Source organism: Oryctolagus cuniculus, chromosome 15, assembly GCF_051225735.1.
Source record: "Oryctolagus cuniculus isolate XC-2025 breed Fujian yellow rabbit chromosome 15, ASM5122573v1, whole genome shotgun sequence".
Taxonomy (NCBI): Eukaryota; Metazoa; Chordata; class Mammalia; order Lagomorpha; family Leporidae; genus Oryctolagus; species Oryctolagus cuniculus.
In genome coordinates, this window is record NC_142881.1 from 55,515,649 (window position 1) to 55,537,974 (window position 22,326).

The 22,326-nt window shown below is 41.7% G+C and overlaps 2 protein-coding genes across 14 annotated transcripts in view; one reads left to right on the top strand and one right to left on the bottom strand.

The window, feature by feature from the left end:
• JMJD1C (jumonji domain containing 1C) overlaps nt 1-22,326 on the bottom strand; it is a 340,730-nt gene that overhangs the window by 281,282 nt on the left and 37,122 nt on the right. For 2 of the 10 annotated variants that reach the window (XM_070057725.2, XM_070057719.2), the window contains exon 1: nt 21,276-21,412. The exons of the other annotated variants lie outside the window; for them this stretch is intronic. The gene's annotated coding sequence lies outside the window, so the exon portion shown is untranslated. Of the gene's footprint in view, nt 1-21,275; nt 21,413-22,326 lie in introns of those variants that run through there. 10 annotated transcript variants of the gene reach the window in all.
• The window catches only part of REEP3 (receptor accessory protein 3), a 95,182-nt gene continuing 94,518 nt past the window's right edge, over nt 21,663-22,326 (top strand). For 2 of the 4 annotated variants that reach the window (XR_016221624.1, XR_016221623.1), the window contains exon 1: nt 21,663-22,166. Coding sequence is in view for 1 of the 4 variants with exons in the window: in XM_008270080.5 (XP_008268302.2) it covers nt 22,135-22,166 (32 nt within the window). In the remaining 3 variants the exon portion in view is untranslated. The remainder of the gene's footprint in view (nt 22,167-22,326) is intronic. The other 2 variants (XM_008270080.5, XR_016221625.1) reach the window with 2 other exon arrangements.

A 22,326-nucleotide genomic window follows, 5' to 3' on the forward strand; every position in this document is an offset into this window, starting at 1 on the left:
GTATCTCTCTTGCTCTCACTCTCTCTCTGGTTCTCAAATAATTTTTTTTTAAATAATAAAATCTAGATCAACAAATATGTAAGAATTAGGCTATTTTTATACAGAAACAAAACACATAGTTTTTGAAAGTACAAGTATTAAAATAATAAATTCAGTAACACCTAAAGGAGAAGCATATATATTCTACTTTCATAAAGCCAATTTCAGACTAGATGTGTGGTCAGTACAAATGGCTATAATAAACTCATATAAAGATAGGAAAAGGCTGGCAAAACTAGAAAGCTCCTACCTAATGTTTTCCTTCCAACTCATATCTCTGATCACATTATTAAAAAAAAAAGAGTGGGTGAATGGGTGCTTGCCCTAGCAGTTAAGATATCCACATTCCATACTGGAATGCCTGGATTGCATTCCTGGCTCCATCTCCTAAATTCCATCTTCCTGCCAATATTGGCAGACCCTGGGAGGCAGCAATAATGGTTCAAGTAGTCAGGTTCCTGCTGCCCATGTGGAAGAACTGGATTTCCGCCAGGCCCTGGTCCCAGGCCTAGTGGGTACAGGCACTTGAGAAGTGAACCAGAAGAAGAGAATGCTCTCCTTCTGCACCATCTGTCTGTCTCTCTACTCTGCCTCCCAAATAAATTAACTTTAAAAAAAAAAAAAAGGCTTAGCGAGAAGAGTTAGCGCTATGGTACAGCAGGTTAAGCCACGGCCTGCAATGCGTGTACATCCCATATGGGCATCCCTTGAGACTCCTTCACTCTCTGTGTGAGGAAATCCTCCTATGAATTTCCACACCAAAATCCAAACATCTTAGTATTTCTAATGCTGTACTTTAGTTATTAACCAAGGACTAGTTTAACGCCTGTTCCTCCAAATGCTAAGCACAATGCCTGTGCATTGAAAAAATTTATTTCCTGGAACCATTCATTGAAAAGCCAAGAAGCATTAAATATCTCTGGCACCTGGAGTGTATTCTCTAATCATCTCCCACTCAAAGAAACCAAAGTACTTCAGGAAAAGTACTGATTCCATGTCTGGGTCAGGACATTTATAAGATGATCCTGGGATATTTTATCATATCAAAAAACAAGGATTCTACCAAAGACTACAAGGTTGGGGCAGGCATTTGGCAAAACAATTAAGCCTATTTGGACATTCACAACCCATATCAGAGTACCTGAATTCAACAAGATAATGTCAAGAGGATACAGACGCCAACAAGAAAGGACTAACACAGGCCAATGTGTGCATAAATAAGGAAAATAATGGACTGAAATACCAAATACTTTTAAATCCATAAATCAATTTTAAAATACTGAAAATAATTCACTGATCACCCTTAGAAGATCCTGAAGAACCAACTCATTAGTTTGAAAATTGATAAAGGGAAAGAATGGATTATTTATCATTTCTTTCCTATTTAAAGTAGACCATAGGGTAACAAATTGACAAGGGAAAATTTCTCCATCTGAAAATACTTTAGCAATTATAATGAGAAATTATTTTTTTAGAAAAATAAGTCACCATTTTGGGGCCAGCATTGCAGCATAGTGAAGAAAGCCTGTGACACCGGCATTCCATTTCCACTCCAGCTCCTTGCTAGAAGCCTGTGAAAAGCAGCGTAAGATGGCCCGAGTGTTTGGGCCCCTGCACCCACGTAGGAGACCTCGATCATGCTCTTGGCTCTACGGCCATCTGGGGAGTGAAACAACAGATGGAAGATCGATCGATCTCTCTCTCTCTCTCTCTCTCTCTATGTCATTTCCTCTCTCTGTAGTTCTTTCAAATAAATGAGTAAATCTTTTTTTAAAATAATCACCATTTTGCAGCCCTAGTTAACTAATGAATCTAAGCAATGATCATCAATTATATGTCTGTTGATGGAAATATACTACTTATGAGGTAATTGTGCTTTGATTAAAAAAAAAAAAAAAAACTCATACCTGAATCAGATCAAGTCTAAATCTAACAAACAATCGGTAGGAAATACAAGGACAGAGGAACATGTGAAATGACAAAACAGGAAAGCAATTAGCAAAACTAAGACTGAGAGAAACTACAGAATGAATAACTTAGTTTTTCCAACAAGAAAGTACAAGGAAATTAGAGAAAAAGAAACACAAGAGAAGAGAGGGAGAGAAGAAATCATTTTTCTGCCTTTAATTTCTTGTTCTCAAGAAGCAGAGGTCTTCAGATAAATTCTAAATGTCTGAAAAAAATTCCTTTATGTGATTGTTATTAAAACTAGTTTTATGGCCGGCGCTGCAGCTCACTTGGCTAATCCTCCACCTTGGGCGCCGGCACCCCGGGTTCTAGACCCTGTTGGGGCACCGGTTCTGTCCCGGTTGCCCCTCTTCCAGTCCAGCTCTCTGCTGTGGCCTGGGAGTGCAGTGGAGGATGGCCCAGTGCTTGGGCCCTGCACCCACATGGGAGACCAGGAGGAAGCACCTGGCTCCTGGCTTCGGATCAGCGCAGCGCACCGGCTGTAGCAGCCATTTAGGGGGTGAACCAATGCTGTCTCTCTCTCTGTCTAACTCTGCCTGTCCAAAAAAAAAAACCTAGTTTTATTTTTAGCCTTCCTAAAGCATTTAAGTTATATTTAACTTTGCCATTTTTAATTATTAAGGTCTTACTACACAGCAATGTTCTAAGGAATTACTAAGCTAAACATATGGGAATGTTTGGCCCTAGACACAAACTGCTAAAATTATCTGGGCCTTTTGTCTGCTTCATACAAGCTTCACAACTTGCTTGACCAAAACATCTTGCAGGCATCACATAGGGGCTCCAGTTCCAGACCCAGCTGCTCCACTTCTGATCCAGCTCCATGCCAATGGCCCTGGGGAGCAGTGGGAGATGGTCCCTGCACCCACATGGGAGACCCAGAATAAGATCCGAGCTCCTGGTTCTGCCTGGCCCAACCCTGGCCACTGTGGCCATTTGGGGAGTGAATCAGCAGATGGAAGATCTGTCTTTCCTCCTCTCTTTGTAACTCTGCTTTTCAAACAAAAATAATAAATCTCTAAAAAAAAAAGGCCTAAATTAATATAAACAAGTGCATTTCTATGTTTGATTAATTAACCATGCCTTGTAAATAAATATTTTTATGTATGAAAAAAGTAGTGAGACATTGGCTCGCTGAATTAAGGATTAAGCATGTAAAATCATTGTTAAGTGCTGCCACAGCAGTGCAGTGAGTTAAGTTGTCACTTGCAACACCAGCACCTTGTATCCGTGAAGTTGCTCTTGCGAGATCGAGTTACAGACAGTGAGAGGGAGAGACAAAGGGAAAGGTCTTCAGTCTGCTGGTTCATTCCCCAAATGGCTACAACGGCCAGAGCTGCGCTGATCTGAAGCCAGGAGCTTCTTTGGGTCTCCCACATGGGTGCAGGAGCCCAAGGACTTGGGCCACCTTCTATTGCTTTCCCAGGCCACAGCAGAGAGCTGGATTGGAAGAGGAGCAGCCGGGACTAGAACCAGCACCCATATGGGATATACGCGCTACAGGCGGAGGATTAACCTACCGAGCCACAGCGCAGGCCCGCTCTTGCTATACTTTCAATCCAGCTCCCTGCTAATGAGCCTTGGGTGCAATTGAAGAGTGCCCAAGTAGTTGAATTCCTGCCATTCACGTGGAGGCCTGGATAGAGTTCCTGGCTCCTAGCTTAGGCCTGGCCCAGACCCGACTACATACACATTTGGGAAGTGAACCAGTGGATCAAAGATCTCTCTCTCTGTTACTCTGCCTTTCAAATAAATAACATATATCTTAAAAGAAAATCTGTAGTTAACAATTTTGAACTAGGATGGCTTTAAATAACATTAGACATTAGAGAAGGTAGAAACTTTTCATATATTGACATTAACTCATATATTGATATTAATTCAAAACCTGTGATTCTTTTAGCTATCCATTAAATAAGAGATGTCTATTCTAATTAATCCATTAGCATAGTATTTTTTTAAGTATGACTCACATTAAAGTGCTAAGTGCAGGTAGCAAAAGTGAAACAGTACCCTCCTCCAAAAACAAAACAAAACTGAGTAAAATCAGATATTATCCAAAAATCTCTCAAAGTCTTAAGTGACTACTTTTGCTTATTTTATGTGGTAAGACACTTAAAGTAAGTTCTCAACAATTTTTTAAAGAGTTATTATTTATTTGAAAGAGTTCCACAGAGAGGAGAGGGAGAGAGCACGCTCTTCTTCTTCTTTTTTTTTTAAGATTTATTTATTTATTTGAAAGTCTGAGTTACACAGAGGAGAGGCAGAGAGAGCGAGCAAGAGGTCTTCCATCCACTGGTTCACTCCCCAATTGGCCACAATGGCCGGAGCTGCACCGATCCAAAGCCAGGAGCTTCTTCCAGGTCTCTCGCGCAGGTGTAGAATCTCAAGAACTTGGGCATCTTCTACTGCTTTCCCAGGCCATAGCAGAGCGCTGGATCAGAAGTGGACCAACCCCGAGAGAGAGTTCTTCTATCTGCTGGTTCACTCCCCAAATGGCTGCAATGGCCAGTGCTGGGCCAGGCCAAAGCCAGGAGCTACTTCCGGGTCTCCCACGTAGATGCAAGGGCTTAAGAACTTCAGCCATGTTCCCCCACTTTCCCAGGCCATTAGCAGACAGCTGGATCAGAAGTGGAGCAGCTGGAACTCCAATAGGCGCCCACATGGGATGCTGGTATTGCAACACAAGCCCCACCAATGAATTCTTTACACACCTTTGCTACTGCAAGCAATGCTGCAATGAACATGGGATAACTATTATTTCTTTGAGATCTGATTTAAATTATTTTGGACAAATACCCAAAGGTGGGATTCCTGGATCCTACAGTGGTTCTATTTTTAATTTTTTTCAGGAACCTCCATACTGTTTTCCACAGCAGCTGTACTATTTACATTCCTACCACCATTGTACAAGGGTTTCAATATCTCCACATTCTTGCCAGAACATGTCATTCATATATATATAGCTGTCAGTTTGGCCTCATGTTTGGCAAGCTGCCTTTAGTGGTTGCACTAAAAAGTAGAAAACAAAACTTCTAAACTTGTGTAAAATTTATAGGCAACACAGATTGAACACTAATATACTAATGCAGATCCCTGCCTTCATGTCAAGAAAAAGACATACATTCTAAACAGCCAAGATGTCATGGAAAAACAGTTCAAAAAAACTGAAGGGTATCCTTTCAGCACAGGCTGAAAGCAGGTTATGTAACCAACGACTATTAAAAAATCAAATTAAGTAAAACAAATTTGCAGTAGAATCTCAGTTCTTCAAGCCTCATTTATTAAGAAATTATAAATTCAAACTTGTAAAAAGCCAATTTACATAAGATGGAAGGGGACATGTTAAAACAGTTTAGAAGATAAGCTATTACTTAATAAACTCACCTGTTTCAGGTGAATATTTAACTCTCAAAGGTTTTTTGGTAACAAAATCACAAACCTCATTAAGATAATGTTTCTCCCTGTATCACACTTACAGAATTATAATACTAGTACATACATATAAAATTCCCATTTTATTTTTTTTTAATCTCAGAGATTTTCCTCTTTTATTCACAACTATTTGACAATCCATATTGTTACTACTTATTATTATCTGCTACTACTTTTTGGTTTTTAAAATTTTTATAAATAATAACTATACATATTTATGGGCTACAATGTACATTTCAATACATGTATATAATGTGCATTAATTAATTCAGGGTAATCAATATTTACCCTTCTTTGATATTACTTTTTTTTTTAACTTTTATTTAATGAATATAAATTTCCAAAGTACAGCTTATGGATTACAATGGCTTCCCCCCCATAACGTCCCTCCCACCCGCAACCCTCCCCTTTCCCACTCCCTCTCCCCTTCCATTCACATGAGGATTCATTTTCGATTCTCTTTATATACAGAAGATCAGTTTAGCATACATTAAGTAAAGATTTCAACAGTTTGCTCCCACACAGAAACATAAAGTGAAAAATAATAGATGATTTTTTAAATGATGATGAAATCAGATCAGACCTATTGTCATGTTTAATCCCAGTGAGAGTCAAGTTGGGAAAATTCCCATTTTATAAAAGAGGATACAAAAAAAAAATGGAGTAACTTGCCCAAGATTCAGTCAATCAGAACTTGGGCTTGAACCCACGTTTCTGACTGCTGGACTTTGCAACTCAATTGGGACACATGAATGCCCATCTTATCAACTCATTTTATTGTCATTTTTATTAGATTCTATGAATACACTTTATACTTTCAATACAAAAATTAGAATTACATGGAGCTTATCATAAGTTTTATACTAGTTTCAAAGGTGTTGCAGAAGACACAGTGACCAGCTTAAAAAGCCTGAACCAAATATCCTGATACTAACTGCACCTTTATTATTTTAAAAAACAACTTTTAAAAAATGTTCATATACTTGAAAAGTAAAGAGAGGGGGAAAGAGAGAGAAAGAGAGAGAGAGAGAGAGAGAGTTAGTTCATCCATCCACTGGTTCACCCCCCAAATACCTGCAACTGCTAAGGCTGAGCCTCTTCTCTCTCCCAATTTCCACGTAAGAGGAGCCCTAAAAACATCACCAGCAGCTCACTATTGTACACCAGTAAGTACCCCACTTACTATTGAAGCTGAAGCCTATTTCCTCTCACCCATGGTTCACTCAATGTAGAAGAGGTGTTTTTCATACAGGATGGAAGCTTTAAAAACTTGCCAGTTCTTCGCAATTCTTTCTCCACCCACAACTGCCAACATATTATGTTCTTTGTTCAATTATTTTTTTCTTAAAGCAGAGAGTCATTATTGGAGACAAAAATATCAAATTCTGAATACAAGAATTTAGGTAATTCTAAGAACTTGAGCTGCACAGTTTTAAATAAAATAATTGTAAAACAGAATGGATAATTATTGAACACAAACTATGAATTAGGCAATATGCCAAGTGCATAAGGCACTGTTATCTCATGTGATCCTCAAACTAACTCCCGAGCTACATATTATTATCACTCCCATTTTGAAGATGCAGAATGAGTACTGGAGCTAGGCAGCCTATACAACACAACACAGCTAGGTGACAGACCTAGAAAGATTTGAAGACACAGGGCCTGAGTGATGAAGCTCCAAAAGCTCTCAATCTGAAGGCCACATGTGCTTTTTGATATTTCAAAACTCTCAGTACAACAAACGTTTAACAGCAAAACACCATAGTTAAAATTATAGGGATAGTGGGCCGGTGCCGCGGCTCACTTGGCTAATCCTCCGCCTGCGGCGCCGGTACCCGGGGTTCTAGTCCCTGTTGAGGCGCCGGATTCTGTCCTGGTTGCTCCTCTTCGAGTCCAGCTCTCTGCTGTGACCCAGGAAGGCAGTGGAGGATGGCCCAGTGCTTGGGCCCTGCACCCACATGGGAGACCAGGAGGAAGCACCTGTCTCCTGGCTTCAGATCAGCGCAGCGCTCTGGCCACTGCGCGTCAACTGTAGCGGCCATTTGGGGGGTGAACCAATGGCAAAGGAAGACCATTCTCTCTGTCTTTCTCTCTCTAACTCTGCCTGTCAAAAAAAATAAATAAATATAAATAAATAAATTATAGGGGTAGTGAAGGCTCTTAGCTCAACTGAGTCAATTCAGTATGGACAGCACATGCTGCTCTAATTATAATCTCTGGTTTAAAATGGGGAGGCAAATTATTAATTAAAGGTTTTGAGAAAAATGTATGAGAGTCATAGCAGAAAAACAATTTAATGGGGGCAGCTGCTGTGCCATAGCAAGTACAGCTGCCACTTGTGGTGCCAGCAGGCCAAATGGCCGCCTGTTCAAGTCCTGGCAGCTCCATTTCTGATCCAGCTCCTGCTAATATGCCTGAGAAAGCAGTGGATGATGGCTCAAGTGCTTGGGGCCCTGCTACCACATGGAAATCTGGATGAAGCTCCTGGCTTCAGATCGGTCCAGCTCTGGCCACTGCAGCCATTTGGGGAGAGAACCAGTGGATGGAAGATCTGTCTGTCTGTCTCTTTCTCTCTGTGACTCTGACTTTCAAATAAGTAAATCTTAAAAAAAAAAAATTTTTTTTAAAGATCCTTTCTGCAAAAAGTTTGGAAAACAATGGACTAAATGACCTCAATAATCTGTGATAGATCTCACAAGATCTGAATCTGCCAAACACCACTTCTACACCAGAAATGTGTCTGCTCCAGCCTCAATGCTGTCCCTCTCTCTGTCCCTGTAGTAACACTCACAACCCAATAGCTGCTGTTCATCACCGCTGGTGGCCTAGGAAAACCCTGAGACTGGCTGAATAAAGGCAGCTAAAACTGATTCAACATGTTCTTTGTGGTGGATCCTCAGTGACTCTCCTAATTTATCACTCAGGGCCAGACTGCTGAACCACTGCAGCACTGGGACTTGCTGCCAGCACTGCACCCAACGCTTTCAAGCTTTCCTGTCTGTGTTTTTCTTCTCCATGCAGCCTCTCTCTTTCTTAAAAAAACTCTACTCAGCTGATTCCTTTCCTTCAAACAGAGCAATCTTTCCCTCTCCTTTGAACGTCTTCAAAATCAGAAAATATTTTTTACCTGGCACACGATCCTGGCCCAACAATTATCTGTCTATGTGTTCTTTTTCCTAAACATGACAGAATGCTTCTCACAGTTCAGTGCTCCACTGCAAAAGACTATCTCAATATTTGTGCTAGATGTTTACTAATCTTAAAAAAAAAAAAAAACCTTGCATCCCTGCTATAACATGCAGCTTATAAAGGGATTTCATGAGTGTCTCCATTTAATTCTCTTAATCACCCTATACAGACAAGCAGTCTAAGCCATTACCCTTAATTTGCAGACGAAAAAGCCGAAGACCAGCAAGATAAACTGATCTGCGCAGGTCTCATCATTCATATCCTCATCATTCATAGAGCCAGAGCTAGAATCATGAACCACAGCCTTCTTGATGCAGTGCTCAATGTCAAGCAAAGACAATTAACCAGGCACAGGATTAGTGTAAAAATCTCAGAGTTCCCTTCCAGAAGCTTTCCAACATACTACCAATATGAGCCTACCATCAACAGGTCCTTTTACTACAGAACAGACTTACAGCCAAGACTTAATTTTTAAGAAAAATAACTGATTACTTCTATTTCTGCCAGAATTTATAACCGCATTATTCCTATTTGGACCTCTGAAACAAAAGCTTCCTATAAACACTAGTTAAAAACTGCACAATTTACTAGAGGTTATTTCCACCTGCAGAAAGAGACACTAAATTGACAATATTTTTAAATACTTCAAGGATATACCAATTTAAAATTGTTAAATTGTAACTAAAAATTATTGGGGCTGGTCTTGTGGCACAATGGATTGGGCCACAGCATACAAAGCCTGCATCTCATATAAATGCCTGTTTGAGTTCCAGCTGCTCCACTTCTTATCCAGTTTCTACTAATGCACCTGGGAAAGCAGCAGAAGATGGCCCAAGTCCTTGGGACCTTGCCACGCACATGGGACACCTGGATGGAATTTTGGGCTCCTGGCTTCAGCCTGTCCCAGCCTGTTCACTGCAGTCACTTGGGGAGCGAACCAACACATGGAAGATTTCTGTCCTTCCTTGTCTATCTCTATAACTCTGCCTTTCAAATAAATAAAGCTCTCTGTGAGCTTCAAGAGTTTGTAGAAAACAAAGTTTCAAGAGGGTGATGCATACACATTAAGAATAAAATTCAAATCAACATCACAATTTTGGAATATTCCTTATAAAGTCACTTTTGAGAACCCAAAAGGAAAAAGGAAGCAAATAAAGCCTGTAAACACATGCTAGATAGGCCCTCCTATCTGAAACAACAGAACTTACATAAAGTCTTAGAAGTAGGGTACAGCATCAATGGCCTGGTATCTGAAAATGTAAAAATATATCTAACATTTTCCCTGCAAAATGTAACCTAATCTTTATTCTCTCCAGTAGAAGTTTAGGAGTATCCACACATTCTCTCCAATTCAGCAATATTACTCATCCTATTTAATAATTGTTAATTTGACAGGTAAGGAAATTTTATCTGGATTTTCTAAGCAATCAGTGAGACTGAAATTATTTTCTTAGTGTGATGTGGCAAAATACCAGCATCAGTCTTCTTCCCTTTGCTAATTTCTTAAAGAGAAAGGACTTCCTGAAATTAAGGTGATTAATATAATAGGAATAAAGTAAAAATGTTGACAGGAAGTAAGGTTGTTGGCTGGGAGTTAAGAAGAAAGTTTCAAGAGTCTGACTGGTACGGAACTCCAAGAAAGCAAAAGATAATAGGATAAAAGGGACTCACCAGAAATATTAATATGGTTATTAATTAAAATTATTTTTAATACTCTTTGAGGACAAACAGAATTCCTTTTTAATAACTTCTGGCACTGCTATGCTTCTTAAACAAGACCCAGTTCTGAACTTGGACCATGTGTAACTTGGGATCAGCTGGAATTCTGTTCTGGCTTCTAGAGCTGCTTTTGTAAACTGCCTGCTGATGTTCTTTGCACATTTTTTTCTTTTGAAATTTGTTTACTTTTAAATTAATAATATTAATAATAGAGCAGTTCCAGGTTTATAGCAAAACTGAGCCAAACATATAGTTCCCATACATTCTGTCCCCAAATAGGCACAACCTCTCTCAATATCAATATCCCACAAAAGCATGATACATTTATTACCTTCAATGAGCCTACACTGACAAGGTACCACCTGAAGTCCACGGTTAACATTAGGGTTAAGTCTTGAGGTATCTTCGACAGATTCTGACATATACATAACGGCATGCATTCACTACTGTATTATTACACAGGAGAGTTTCACTGTCTTAGAAATCCTGTTCTCTGAGGCAAGCATGCATGTGGCATAGTAGTTAAGACACCCCTTGGGACACCCACATCCTACACAGGAGTGCCTAGATTGGAGTCCTAGCTCTGCTCTCACTTCAGCTTTCTGCAGATATACACCCTGGCACAAAACAGAAGACAGTTTAAGTACCTGAGTTTCCATCACCCATGAGACCTAGATTGAATTCCCATCTCTTGGCTTTACCCTAGGTCAGCCCCAGCTATTGTATTTGGGGAGTGAACCAGTGGAAGCTAGATTCCGGGGTGACTTTTTTTGTATGTAGCTATTAAGTTATTCTAGCATATCTTTTAAAAAGACTTTTCTCTACACTGTATGGCACCTTTGCTCCTCTGTCAAAGATCAGCTGAGTATATTTATGTGGATAAATGTCTGAGTGCTAGTCTACTCACTGATCTGTCTATTTCACTGGTACCACAGTCTTAATTAGTTTAGCTTTATACCAAGTTTTAAACTTGGGTAGTACCAGTTCTCCAACTTTGTTCAACAACACTGTTGGTTATTCTGGGTCTTCTGCCTCTCCATATAAGCTGTACGATCAGTTTATTCATATCTACAAAATAACTCAGTGGAATTCGGACTGGGACTGTACTGAATCTATAGATCATGTTGGGAAGAACTGACATCATGATGATATCAGGTCTTTTCTGTCCCATTCATACTTCTTCATGTATTTAGTTCTTTGGATTTCATCAGAGTATTACAGGTATCTTCACATGGATCTTATGCATATTTTGTTATATTTATATCTAAGAATTTCATTTTGAGGGTGCCAGTATAAATGGCACTTTTTTTTTTTTTTTTTTTGACAGGCAGAGTGGACAGTGAGAGAAAGAGACAGAGAGAAAGGTCTTCCTTTTCCGTTGGTTCAACCTCCAATGGCCGCTGCACTGCGACCGGCGCACCGCGCTGATCTGAAGCCAGGAGCCAAGTGCTTCTCCTGGTCTCCCAAGCGGGAGCAGGGCCCAAGCACTTGGGCCATCCTCCACTGCCTTTCTGGGCCACGGCAGGGAGCGGGGCTAGAAGAGGGGCAACCGGGATTAGAACCCAGGGTGCTGGCGCTGCAGGTGGAGGATTAGCCTATTGAGCCGTGGCACCGGCACTATGTTTTTAATTTTAAATGGACTTGAGCACTGCCAAAACATAGTAAAGGAATTAAATTTTGCATATTAACCTTATTATCTTGCAACCTTGCTATAATAGCTTATTAGTGGGACAAGTGTTTGATGCTCTTCTTTATGTCAACCCAAGTTTCTGATTTATATTATGTTCCTTCTCTCTAAAAAACATTTTTTCCCCCAACATGTTTCTTGCAAGTCAGATCAACTAGCTATAAATTCCCTCAATTTTTGTCTGAGAAAGGTTTTGCTATCTCCTTCACTTTGGAAGGGTAATATGGCAGGGAAAACAATTATAGGCTGTTGAATTTTTCTCTCTCAACACTTTAAATATTTCACTTTACTCTCTTCTTGCTTGTACGGTTATGAAGGAATGTTAGACATAATTCTTATCTTCGTTCTACAGTTAAGGTGTTTTTCTTCCCTCTGGTCTCTTCCAAGATTTTTTCCCTATACCGCTGATCTCCTAAGTTTGAGTCTGGTCTGCCTAGGTGCAGATTTTCAGCATTTGCCTTGCTTGGTGTTCTCTGAGCTTCCTGAATCTCTGATATCTGACATTAATTTGGGGAAAATTATGTTATTGCTTAAAATATTGCTTCTATTCCTTTCTCTCTTTCTTCTGTGCTGGCATTCCTATAATGGTATTGAATAGGAAAAACAAGCTGTCAGTTTTCTCTCTGCTCTCCCACCACAATCAATAAGGAAGATTACTCAAAAGTACAGAAATTCCTCCCCAGCAGCAAGTAAGCAATCTGTTCTGCAGCAGAGGACCCCAGTTGGGTTCCCCTAATTTAATTCAATTCTGACACTGCCTACCTAAATATACAGTCAGATCTCACAAACTGAGGTCTCAGTACCCAAGACTTACCACTACCCATAACCGCTTTAGATGGTAATTCCAAGCTTTAGGCTGTTACTACCTGAGCTTCCAATAGACTATCAATGGGCGAGGAAGGTGGTCCCATAATCTCCTCAAGTTCCATTAAGTGGCTTGAGTGGCTCACAGAATTCAGGGAATCACATTCACCAGTTTATTATAAAGGCTATTACTAGTGACACAGATGAAGAGATGCATAGGGTGAGGTATGGGAAGAGGGGCATTAAGCTACCATGCCCTGCCTACGTGCACTACCCTCCAAGAACTGCCCCATGTTGAATTATCAGGAAGTTCTCAGAACCCTGACCTTTGGGGTTTCATGGAGACATCACTGCATAGGCATGGTTTCTGATGAACTGGAGGAGGAAACCAGCAAGGCCTGTCTGTCCAGATTCTTCAGCAGTCCCTCCTGGAGGGTATAAAGCAAGATCTCTCTGAAGTGACAGGAGTCTTATGACCTGCTCTCTTATCTTCTACAGCCTGTCTTGGGAGGGAGCTATCAGTAGGAACCATGGGTGAAAACATGTACGTATATATCAATCACAGTATCACAAGTCTTTTACATACTTGTTTAATATCACACAGTTTTTGGATACCATTTGTGTGTGTGTGTGTGTGCGCACGCGTGCATGCACACATGCACACATATGCACGCACGAACACTATTTTTTCCTTTTCATCCTGACTTTTCAGTTTTGGAAGTTTCTACTGTACTATCCTCATGCATTTAGCCTTGTCCAATATACTAATGAGCCCATCAAAAGTATCCCTTATTTCTGTTACAATGTTTTTGATCTCTAGAATTTGTTTTTGATTCTTAGAATTTCCATTTCTCGGCTTACATTATCCACCTGTTCTTGCATACAGTCTACCTTTTCCATTAAAGCCCTTAGTATGTTAATCATGCTTCAAGTTGTTTTTGTTTTTTAATTCTTGGTTGGCAAATTCCAACATTCTTGCCATGACCCAACTCTAGTTATGATGTTTGTTCCGTCTCTTCAAGCTGTTTTTAGCCTTTTAGTGTACCTGGTAATTTTTTGTTGAAAAGTGGATATGATGCAGAACTACAGTAAGTAGGTCTTTTGCAATGCGGTTTTAAGATGTGGGGGAAAGGGAAACAATCTAGAGTCTTATGACTACAACACAGTCTTCTGGTGAGCCTCAGCCCCTGGACTGCGAATTCCAGTGAGTCCAGGTGGGACAGGCTGACTACAAAGAGCTGGAGTTGCTTATTTCCCTTTCCCCAAGTGGAAGGCTAGAGTTAGAGGGTGAGCTCTGTCCCCTGATTAGGTCAGGATTTGGTAAAGTGATTTCTCCTCAGTACAGACCTTGTTAAGAAAGAATGGCTGGTGTATTTCCAAATGATTCCCTTTCACCTCCACCTGCCAGAAACACCAGGGGATATTTTTTTCTCTGGTATTTAATGTAAGGATATGGTGGAGCTCCTAGAGGTTATACTCACAAAAGTGTGAGGGGCTTCCCCGTGACTGTGGAGTTTTTCAGTCTCAGAGTTGTCTGCCTTGAACCTCCAATCGCTTCTCAATTAAAGTTCAAATTTTCCTGCCCTGGCACTGGTTCCCTCCAAGGCTTCTGTTTCAGTGGTTGTAACTCTCTGTATCTGCCCATCTGTCTCTCCAATTTTGGAAGCAGTGGTTTGTCCTGTGACCTCACTTCTCTGACAAATCTAAGAAGCATTATTTTTCAGTGTGTTCAGCTTTTAACTAGTTGTTAGGATCCAGTGGTGACCACTAAGCTTCTTACATGCTAGACTATAAATTGGAAGTCTTCAGACATCTATTTTTTAAATTGATGTTTTTAAAAAGATATACACAAAAACCTTGACGAAAGAAAAGTTTGTCAGGTTTTACAAATACTTTTTACCAGTTTGGCATTTGTTTGCAATCTTGTTAATATAATCTCTGGAGGCATGTTTCCTATGAAAGCCAATCTTTGATTCTGGTTTCTGATTTCTAACAGGAAGGGCTTTACATGATCAAGATTTTAATATCTTCACCTATGATTTGTTTATGTTCTCTTGTGGCACTTATAGTTTTCACATTTACATTAGTTAACTATCAGGAATTATGTTTTTCCTCGGTTTTCATTAAATGGCTGGCTGGCTGTCACAAAATCACTTACTGAGTTTACCATCATGTTCCAACCAATGTAAAATGCCACTTTCCATTTAGACTAAACGCCTATTAATAACTGGGTCTGTTTCCAGACTTCACTTTGGAGAAAAACAAAACTGGGAACAGAGATTGTCCCTGAAAAGAACTAGGTAGCTAGAGAAAGGGGAGGGAGAAAAACTAACTTTTCACTGTTTTCCTTTTGAATTGTATTCCATGTTCTTTGAATTACAACTCAAAAACATCAATCAATGAGAAAAAAAATTTTAAGTTCTGCTTACTAGGCAGAATTTAATTACAAAATATTTCACTTTCCAAAATTATTTTGACTTGCACATAATACCTGAAATCATAAACAAGCTTAAATTTGGAAACTATCATTCAAACTATCCTACTATAATGAACAAAGTTTGGGCTGGCGCTGTGGCATAGCAGGTAAAGCCATGGCCTGCAGTGCCACCATCCCATATGGGCAGTGGTTCAAGACCCGGCTGCTCCACTTTTTTTTTTTTTTTTTTTTTTTTTTTTTTTTTTTTTGACAGGCAGAGTTAGTGAGAGAGAGACAGAGAGAAAGGTCTTCCTTCTGTTAGTTCACCCCCCAAATGGCCACTAAGGCCGCCGCGCTACACCGATCCAAAGCCAGGAGCCAGGTGCTTCTCCTGGTCTCCCAGGCGGGTGCAGGGTCCAAGCACTTGGGCCATCCTCCACTGCCTTCCCTGGGCCACAGCAGAGAGCTGGACTGGAAGAGGAGCAATCAAGACTAGAACCTGGCGCCCATATGGGATGCCAGAGCCACAGGCAGTGGATTAACCAAGTGAGCCACAACGCCATCCCCAAGACCCGGCTGCTCCGCTTCTGATCCAGCTCTCTGCTATGGCCTGGGAAAGCAGTAAAAGATGACCCAAATCCTTGGGCCCCTGCATGCATGTGAGAGACCTGGAAGAAACTCCTGGCTCCAAATCGGCACAACTCCAGCCACTGCAGCCAACTGGGGAGTGAACCATCGATGAAAGACGCCTCTTTCTCTCTCTCTCTGCCTCTCTTTCTCTCCCTGTTTAACTCTGACTTTCAAATAAATAAATAAATCTTTTAAAAAAATGAACAAAGTTCTTTAAACATGTCTTGAACTAGATGTTTCTTTGACATTTAATGTGATTAAACACAAAGCCATTTTTCACCCTGAAAGGTGGGGGGAAGGGAGGAAAAACTATCTAAATTCTTAACTGTTTCAGGTAAGCATACTACTTCAAATGTTCAAGAACCTCCCATCACGTCAATTCCTTACTGTGCATTTCCAAGAGATAGCTATCATAGGTGCATTTTGCTTTCCTCATTGATTGTTAGCTAGTAAACTTTATCAGTATTTATGGCGAATAATTAATCTTTCTATCCTGTAATTTGATCATTGTATTTTCAATATCATTTCTATATCAGATGCCAAACCTGATCTCATCTGTAACTATAATACAATGAGCAGACCACCTGAGAAGAGGTAAGAAAATATATAAATATTTTCAAGCCACAGAAACTGCTCTCCCAATAGAAATGGGAAGACTCAGTCTCATTAGCACACTCATTAAAATTACATGGGTTAGATGCTATCTCTGAATCTTGTAATTCTGCTCTCACAGCTTGCTCTCCTGGGTACTTTCCCATTCGCTGTTGATTTGCCAGTAAGTGAATTCTAATGTGCAGAAGATGCATATTTTCCCTATCTCCTAGGAAAACTAAGAAGATGTAGAAAAGAAAGCTATTCTTTTATACTTTATTTTTTTTAAAAACATTTATTTATTTATTTGAAAGACAGAGTTATAGCCAGAGAGAAGGAGACAGATCTTCCATCCGCTGGCTAGTTCACTCCCCACATGGTTGCAATGATAGGGTTGGGCAAGGCTGAAGCCAGGAGCCTGAAGCTTCCTCGGCGTCTCCCACATGGACGCAGGGGCCCAGAAATTGGGCCATCTTCCACTGCTTGCCAGATGCATTAGCATGGAGCTGGATCAGAAGTGGAACAGCCAGGACTCGAACCAGTGCCCATATAGGTGCTGTAAGCTGTGGCTTTACCCACTACTCCACAGCGCTGGCCCCTACTTTTTAAAAATTTATTTGTTTATGTGAAAGAGTTACAGAGAGAAGGAGAGACACAGAGAGAGAGAGAGATCTTCCATCTAGTGGTTCACTTCCCAGAAGCAATGGCCAGCGCTGGGCAAGGCAGAAGCCAGGAACTAAATCCGGGTATCCCAAATGGGTGGCAGTGCCCCAAGCACTTGGGCCATCCTCCACTGCTTTTCCCAAGCCATTATCAGGGAGCTGAAACTAAGTTTCAGGAGCAGCTGGGACACAAACTGGTACCCAAATGGGATGCCAGTATCGCAGGCAGAAGCTTTACCCACTACGCCACAATGTCAGCCCCAGAAAAAGCTAATTTTTTTAGCAAAGTCTAATGACCTGCACCTTGAAAAAAAAAGATTTATTAATATTTATTATTTATTTGAAGGCAGAGTTATTATGGGGGACAGAGGGGAGCTCTTCCTTCTTCTGGTGCATTCCCCAAAGGGCTGCAATGGCCTGGACTGGGCCAGGCCAAAGCCAAGAGCCAGGAAATCCATCTGGGCCACCATCATGGGTGGCAGGGGTCCAAGTACTTGGGTCATCTGCTGCTGCTTTCCCAGGTACATTAGCAGAGAGCTGGATCAGAAGTAGAGCAACAGGGACTCGAACTGGAGCCCAGATGTGATGCCAGTGGCACAGGCGACAGCTTTACCCACTGTGCCACAACACAGGCCTGCTTAAACCCTTATGTGTTAAAGCCCCTCACATTAGATCACCACAACACTGTCATCCCTGTTTAAAGGTAAACATGAAATGACTTCCAAACATCACATTACCAGCAGTAAAAATAGATCTCCTGAGAAAATTTCCTTTGCACTAATATGCAACCTCCCACCATGATTAAACTCAGTACCCAAAAGAGAAAGGTATTTTTACACAACACAATGAAAGAACCACTCCACAGCACAACACATGAATGCAAGAGATATATAAATGAAAACAAAACAATTAAGCTCAGTATTCAAAACAATAATTTTCTGAGGCTGGTGTTGTCTTGCAACCAATTCAGCTTTCTGCTAATACGCCTGGGAAAGGAAGTTGCCCCAGTCCTTAGGTTCTGCCACCCACGTGGGCAACCCTGATGGAACTCCAAGGCTTCTGGCTTTGGTCTGGCCCAGCCCTGTTACAGACATCTGGGGAGTGAATCAGTGGATGGAGGATCTCTCCCTGTCTTTCCCTCTCTCTGTCACTTTGCCTTTTGAAAGAAAACAAATCGTTAAAAATAAATAATTTTCAGTCTTCTATATAAGAAATGTTCTCAAGCACACAAAACACTACCACAGAAGAAAAGCTTCTATGAAGAAAGTACTGCATTTTCTCATCCCTAGAGCCTTACCTTAGAGAGGCTAGCTACCTGCTAGCAGATCTTAACCATCTGAGGCACCATCCAAACACAGAAATTAGAAATACCCACCATTAAAATCTAGACACTTTTCACAAGAGGGTCCTTCTCAAAGATACTCTTACTTTAGAACAGAGGTTCTCAACCATACTAGACTCAATGTGCCTTTTCCATAAAATGTTTCCCAATTTCCACTTTAGCACCCTGATATGAAATCCACAACAATCATCCTACAAAAAATTTCAAGTGTATGCACATATACTAAATAAAATATAAATGGAAAAGGGAAATGTGAATACTGGTCAAGACATAGATGTTTAAAGGGGCTGGTACTGTGGCACAACAGGTTAAGCCACAGCCTGCGGTGCCAGCATCCCATACACACATCAATCAGTTCAAGTCCCAGCTACTCCACTTCAGATCCAGCTCCCTGCTAATGTGCCTAGAAAAGCAGCAGAAGACAGCCCAAGTGCTTGGGTCCCACACCCATGTGGGAGACGCAGACAAAGCTCCTGATTCATGGTCAATGACCCTGGTCATTGCAGCCATGTGGGGAGTGAACCAGTGGATGGAAGGTATCTTTGTCTCTCCTCTCTGTGTGTAACTCTGACTTTCAAATAATAAAATCTTTAAAAAATTTAAAAAAAAATGTAAAGAAGTAATTAGGTGAACACACTAACAACAAATGCACAGCGGTGTGTGATGCAATCTTCCAAAAACTGTAAACAACTCCTGGCCAAGTGGTGAACAAAATCATCCTTTCAATTTACACAACAGTTGAACGTGGAAATAGGCATTGGAAAATTCAGCCTCAGAAAAAAACTGTGACTTTACATATATGTAAAATGGAAATTCCAGGCTCAGATGATTACAAATACTACATGAATACCAGGCGGGGTATTCCCAGGTCATACAGGACACAATACTTCACTTAGGACTGTCCCACATAAAGCACAAGGTACTTGTCGCCACCCATCAAATACTAACAGTCTCAATCATTTAAAAAAACCAAAGAAATGCTTCCCAGTTTGTCCCTAAAGGACAACCCCCATCAGGGCCCCCTGCCGACACAATCTCCCTGTGTACCACAGCACAATATAAAGAAACTTGGAAAGCCCGGATCACAGTTCCAGTTTTGTCCCTGTGAGCTATAGGATCACTGGTTAGTGAGTAATAGCTCTAAACCTCAGTTTCCATGGTATCAAATGGGAATAAACACTACCTGAATTTGAGTAGCCAAGATGACTCAACAACATGTGTGTAGCACACCACAAGGGATTTGCAACCCATGTCCCACTGAGTTCTAAAGAAGGAAACGATTTCAATTAAACAGAATGAAAACAGTAAAAAGTAACATTAATGTAGAAGAGGCAGAAAACATATAATAGGCATATAAAGTGAAATAACACATAGCATCTCAGTCCAGGGACATTTAACAAAGCAGATAGCAACCACTGAAGGTATTCATGCATTGTCATTTAGTGAAATAATATTTATAATGATGACCCCAAAGTTAGAAGGACATACATTTTTAAGAGATTTCTAATGCTCATGGCAGAAATTTTTAAAACTTTTGATACGTAAGAGAGTGACTGTATTTAACAAACATTATTTCAACTTTCACTGGGCATTTACCCTATTCTAGGTTAGAGACTAGGAAAATGCAAAAATCTGCAATACACCATACCTGCCCTCACTTTATCATCCAATAAGTTAGACATTGAGTAAAAGCAGAATGACAGAGTTACTAAGTGGAAATTTAAGTAATAAATTACAGGGGCCCAGAGGAAAGCATGAATCATCACCACTGAGCAAATTCAAGGACATCTTCATGGCATAGGACATTGAAAAATGTGGATGGACTCTAACCTAAAATGATAAAGAATGGGGAGCAAAACATTACAGGAAAATTTAAGTCAGGGCAAAGGCACTGGACATGAAAATATAGCTTCAGAGAAGAGAGGTACAAAATGGGTGCACTAGGGATTGGGGACAAGAGCAATAAAAAATAAGAATGTGAAGAATATTTCAGAGCCTGCTCATGAAGGGATCTGAATGACATTTAAACATGTTGGAGTTTTATAAGGCAAGAGAATCCTCCAGAACACTGGTTTAGAGGACACACCTGATCCCCTAACACTGCTGAACAATGACCAAAAATAAAATTCAGAACAAACACAAGTTATCAGTGAGATTCCTGAGATAAAAATATTCTTTACACAATAAATAAGCAAAAAGAACCTAACCCAAGAGCAAAAAGCAGCTTCTAAACGCATTTCTTTAATCAAAATTTTACTAAATTTATTGACTCTGGGAACTGAAAAGAACTCAGAATAACCTAGGAGTCTGTGTCCCTTGATTTTCTTCCAAGCAAATCAGAGCACTTCCTGAACATGTTATTTAGCAATGCCTCCCCACACCCCGAAAGGCAAGCAGCAGCCAACAGTATTATTAGTCTCTTTTTACTATGGAGAAACTGAGGAACAAAAAGAATAAATTACAGTATGGTCACAAAGTAAACCATCATATTTTCTAGGACTTTAATTAAAGATAAAATTAAAGGCTCCAAGCCTACATTTTACCCTTTATTCTTCACACCATCTGAATACCAGAATTACCTTTAATTACCTTTTAATCAGAAAAAAAAAAAAAAAAAGACCTAAACTTCGGGATCAGGTTTCTCAATTTGGTCCTGTAGCCAAAATTAAAATTCTGCTCCTAAGACGACATTTACAGGAACTACAAGGTGTAAAGCGGCAACGCAACCTCCCCAAAAATACAGTTGTAAGCATCAGTAAAAGTCAGGAATACCTGGCCCAGCTTTTTTACCTTGAATTATCTGGCTCAAGGAATACTGGAGATTTGCGTCAGAAAAACAAGCTGTGCAGATGCTCTGATGGAAAGGTGGCCCCAGACGCCCCGACACGCTAACTGCAAACACGAAATCCAACACTCTCTTCCTCCATCCATCCCTGCATTGCACCATGCACGGGGAGGCTCGAGGTATACCCGAGGCCTGTGCAAGTAGGCCCTGCAAACGTTTCCCTGAAAAATGCCGTACTGTGAAGATGCCCTCGGTACTGGGCCTTCGTAAACAGCGCAGGGACCGGATGTGGGCGAGCACGCCTCAAACTCTCGGCTCTCCAGAATCCAGGGCCTGGTCTGGAGGTTTCTATCCCACACAGAGTTTCTGCAGTTTTATCTTTCACACGCGCAATGACGACCCCGACCCCCGAGTCCCCTTCCCCAGCCTCCAACACCCCCACACACTCTCTCTTCACGCCAGGTGGGCGTCTCGAAGGAGGCCGGCAAGGGAGGCCGGAGCGCAGGGGTGTGGGTCGCTGCCGCGTGGCGCGGACCGGGGTCCCCGCCGGTCCAGCCCCCGGAGCCCGGCCGCCTGCCCCCGGCCGGGACCAACGCGCCGCCGCCGCCACCGCCTATCAGCGGAGCGCAGGGGCGGGGCCGGTCGGCTCCGCCGCGGCTCGGACGGCGGGCGGGGACGGGCGGGGGACCCACCGCCGCGCAGCTCGGGCCGCCGCGCGCAGACACCGGGCCCGGCTCCCGAGGGCGCCAGCGCGGCCCCGGGGAGCGCGAGGAGCCGGCGAGCGCGCGGCCTGCCGTTGGCGGCCTGGTCAGCCGCGCTCAGTGCCCACCCGCCCCGGAGGTGGGGCCCAAGCCCCCCAGGAAGATGGTGTCCTGGATGATCTCCAGAGCCGTGGTGTAAGTGCCGCTCACGACGCCCCGCTGCCCGCGCTGAGGCCCGGAGGAGCTGTGGAGCGGGGCAGGGGCCCGGAGAAAAGGAAGGCCCGGGCCTGGGCGGGGGTGGGGTGGCCCGGCCTTGGGCCCACACCCGGGAGCTGGGGGCCCTCGGCTTCCTCAC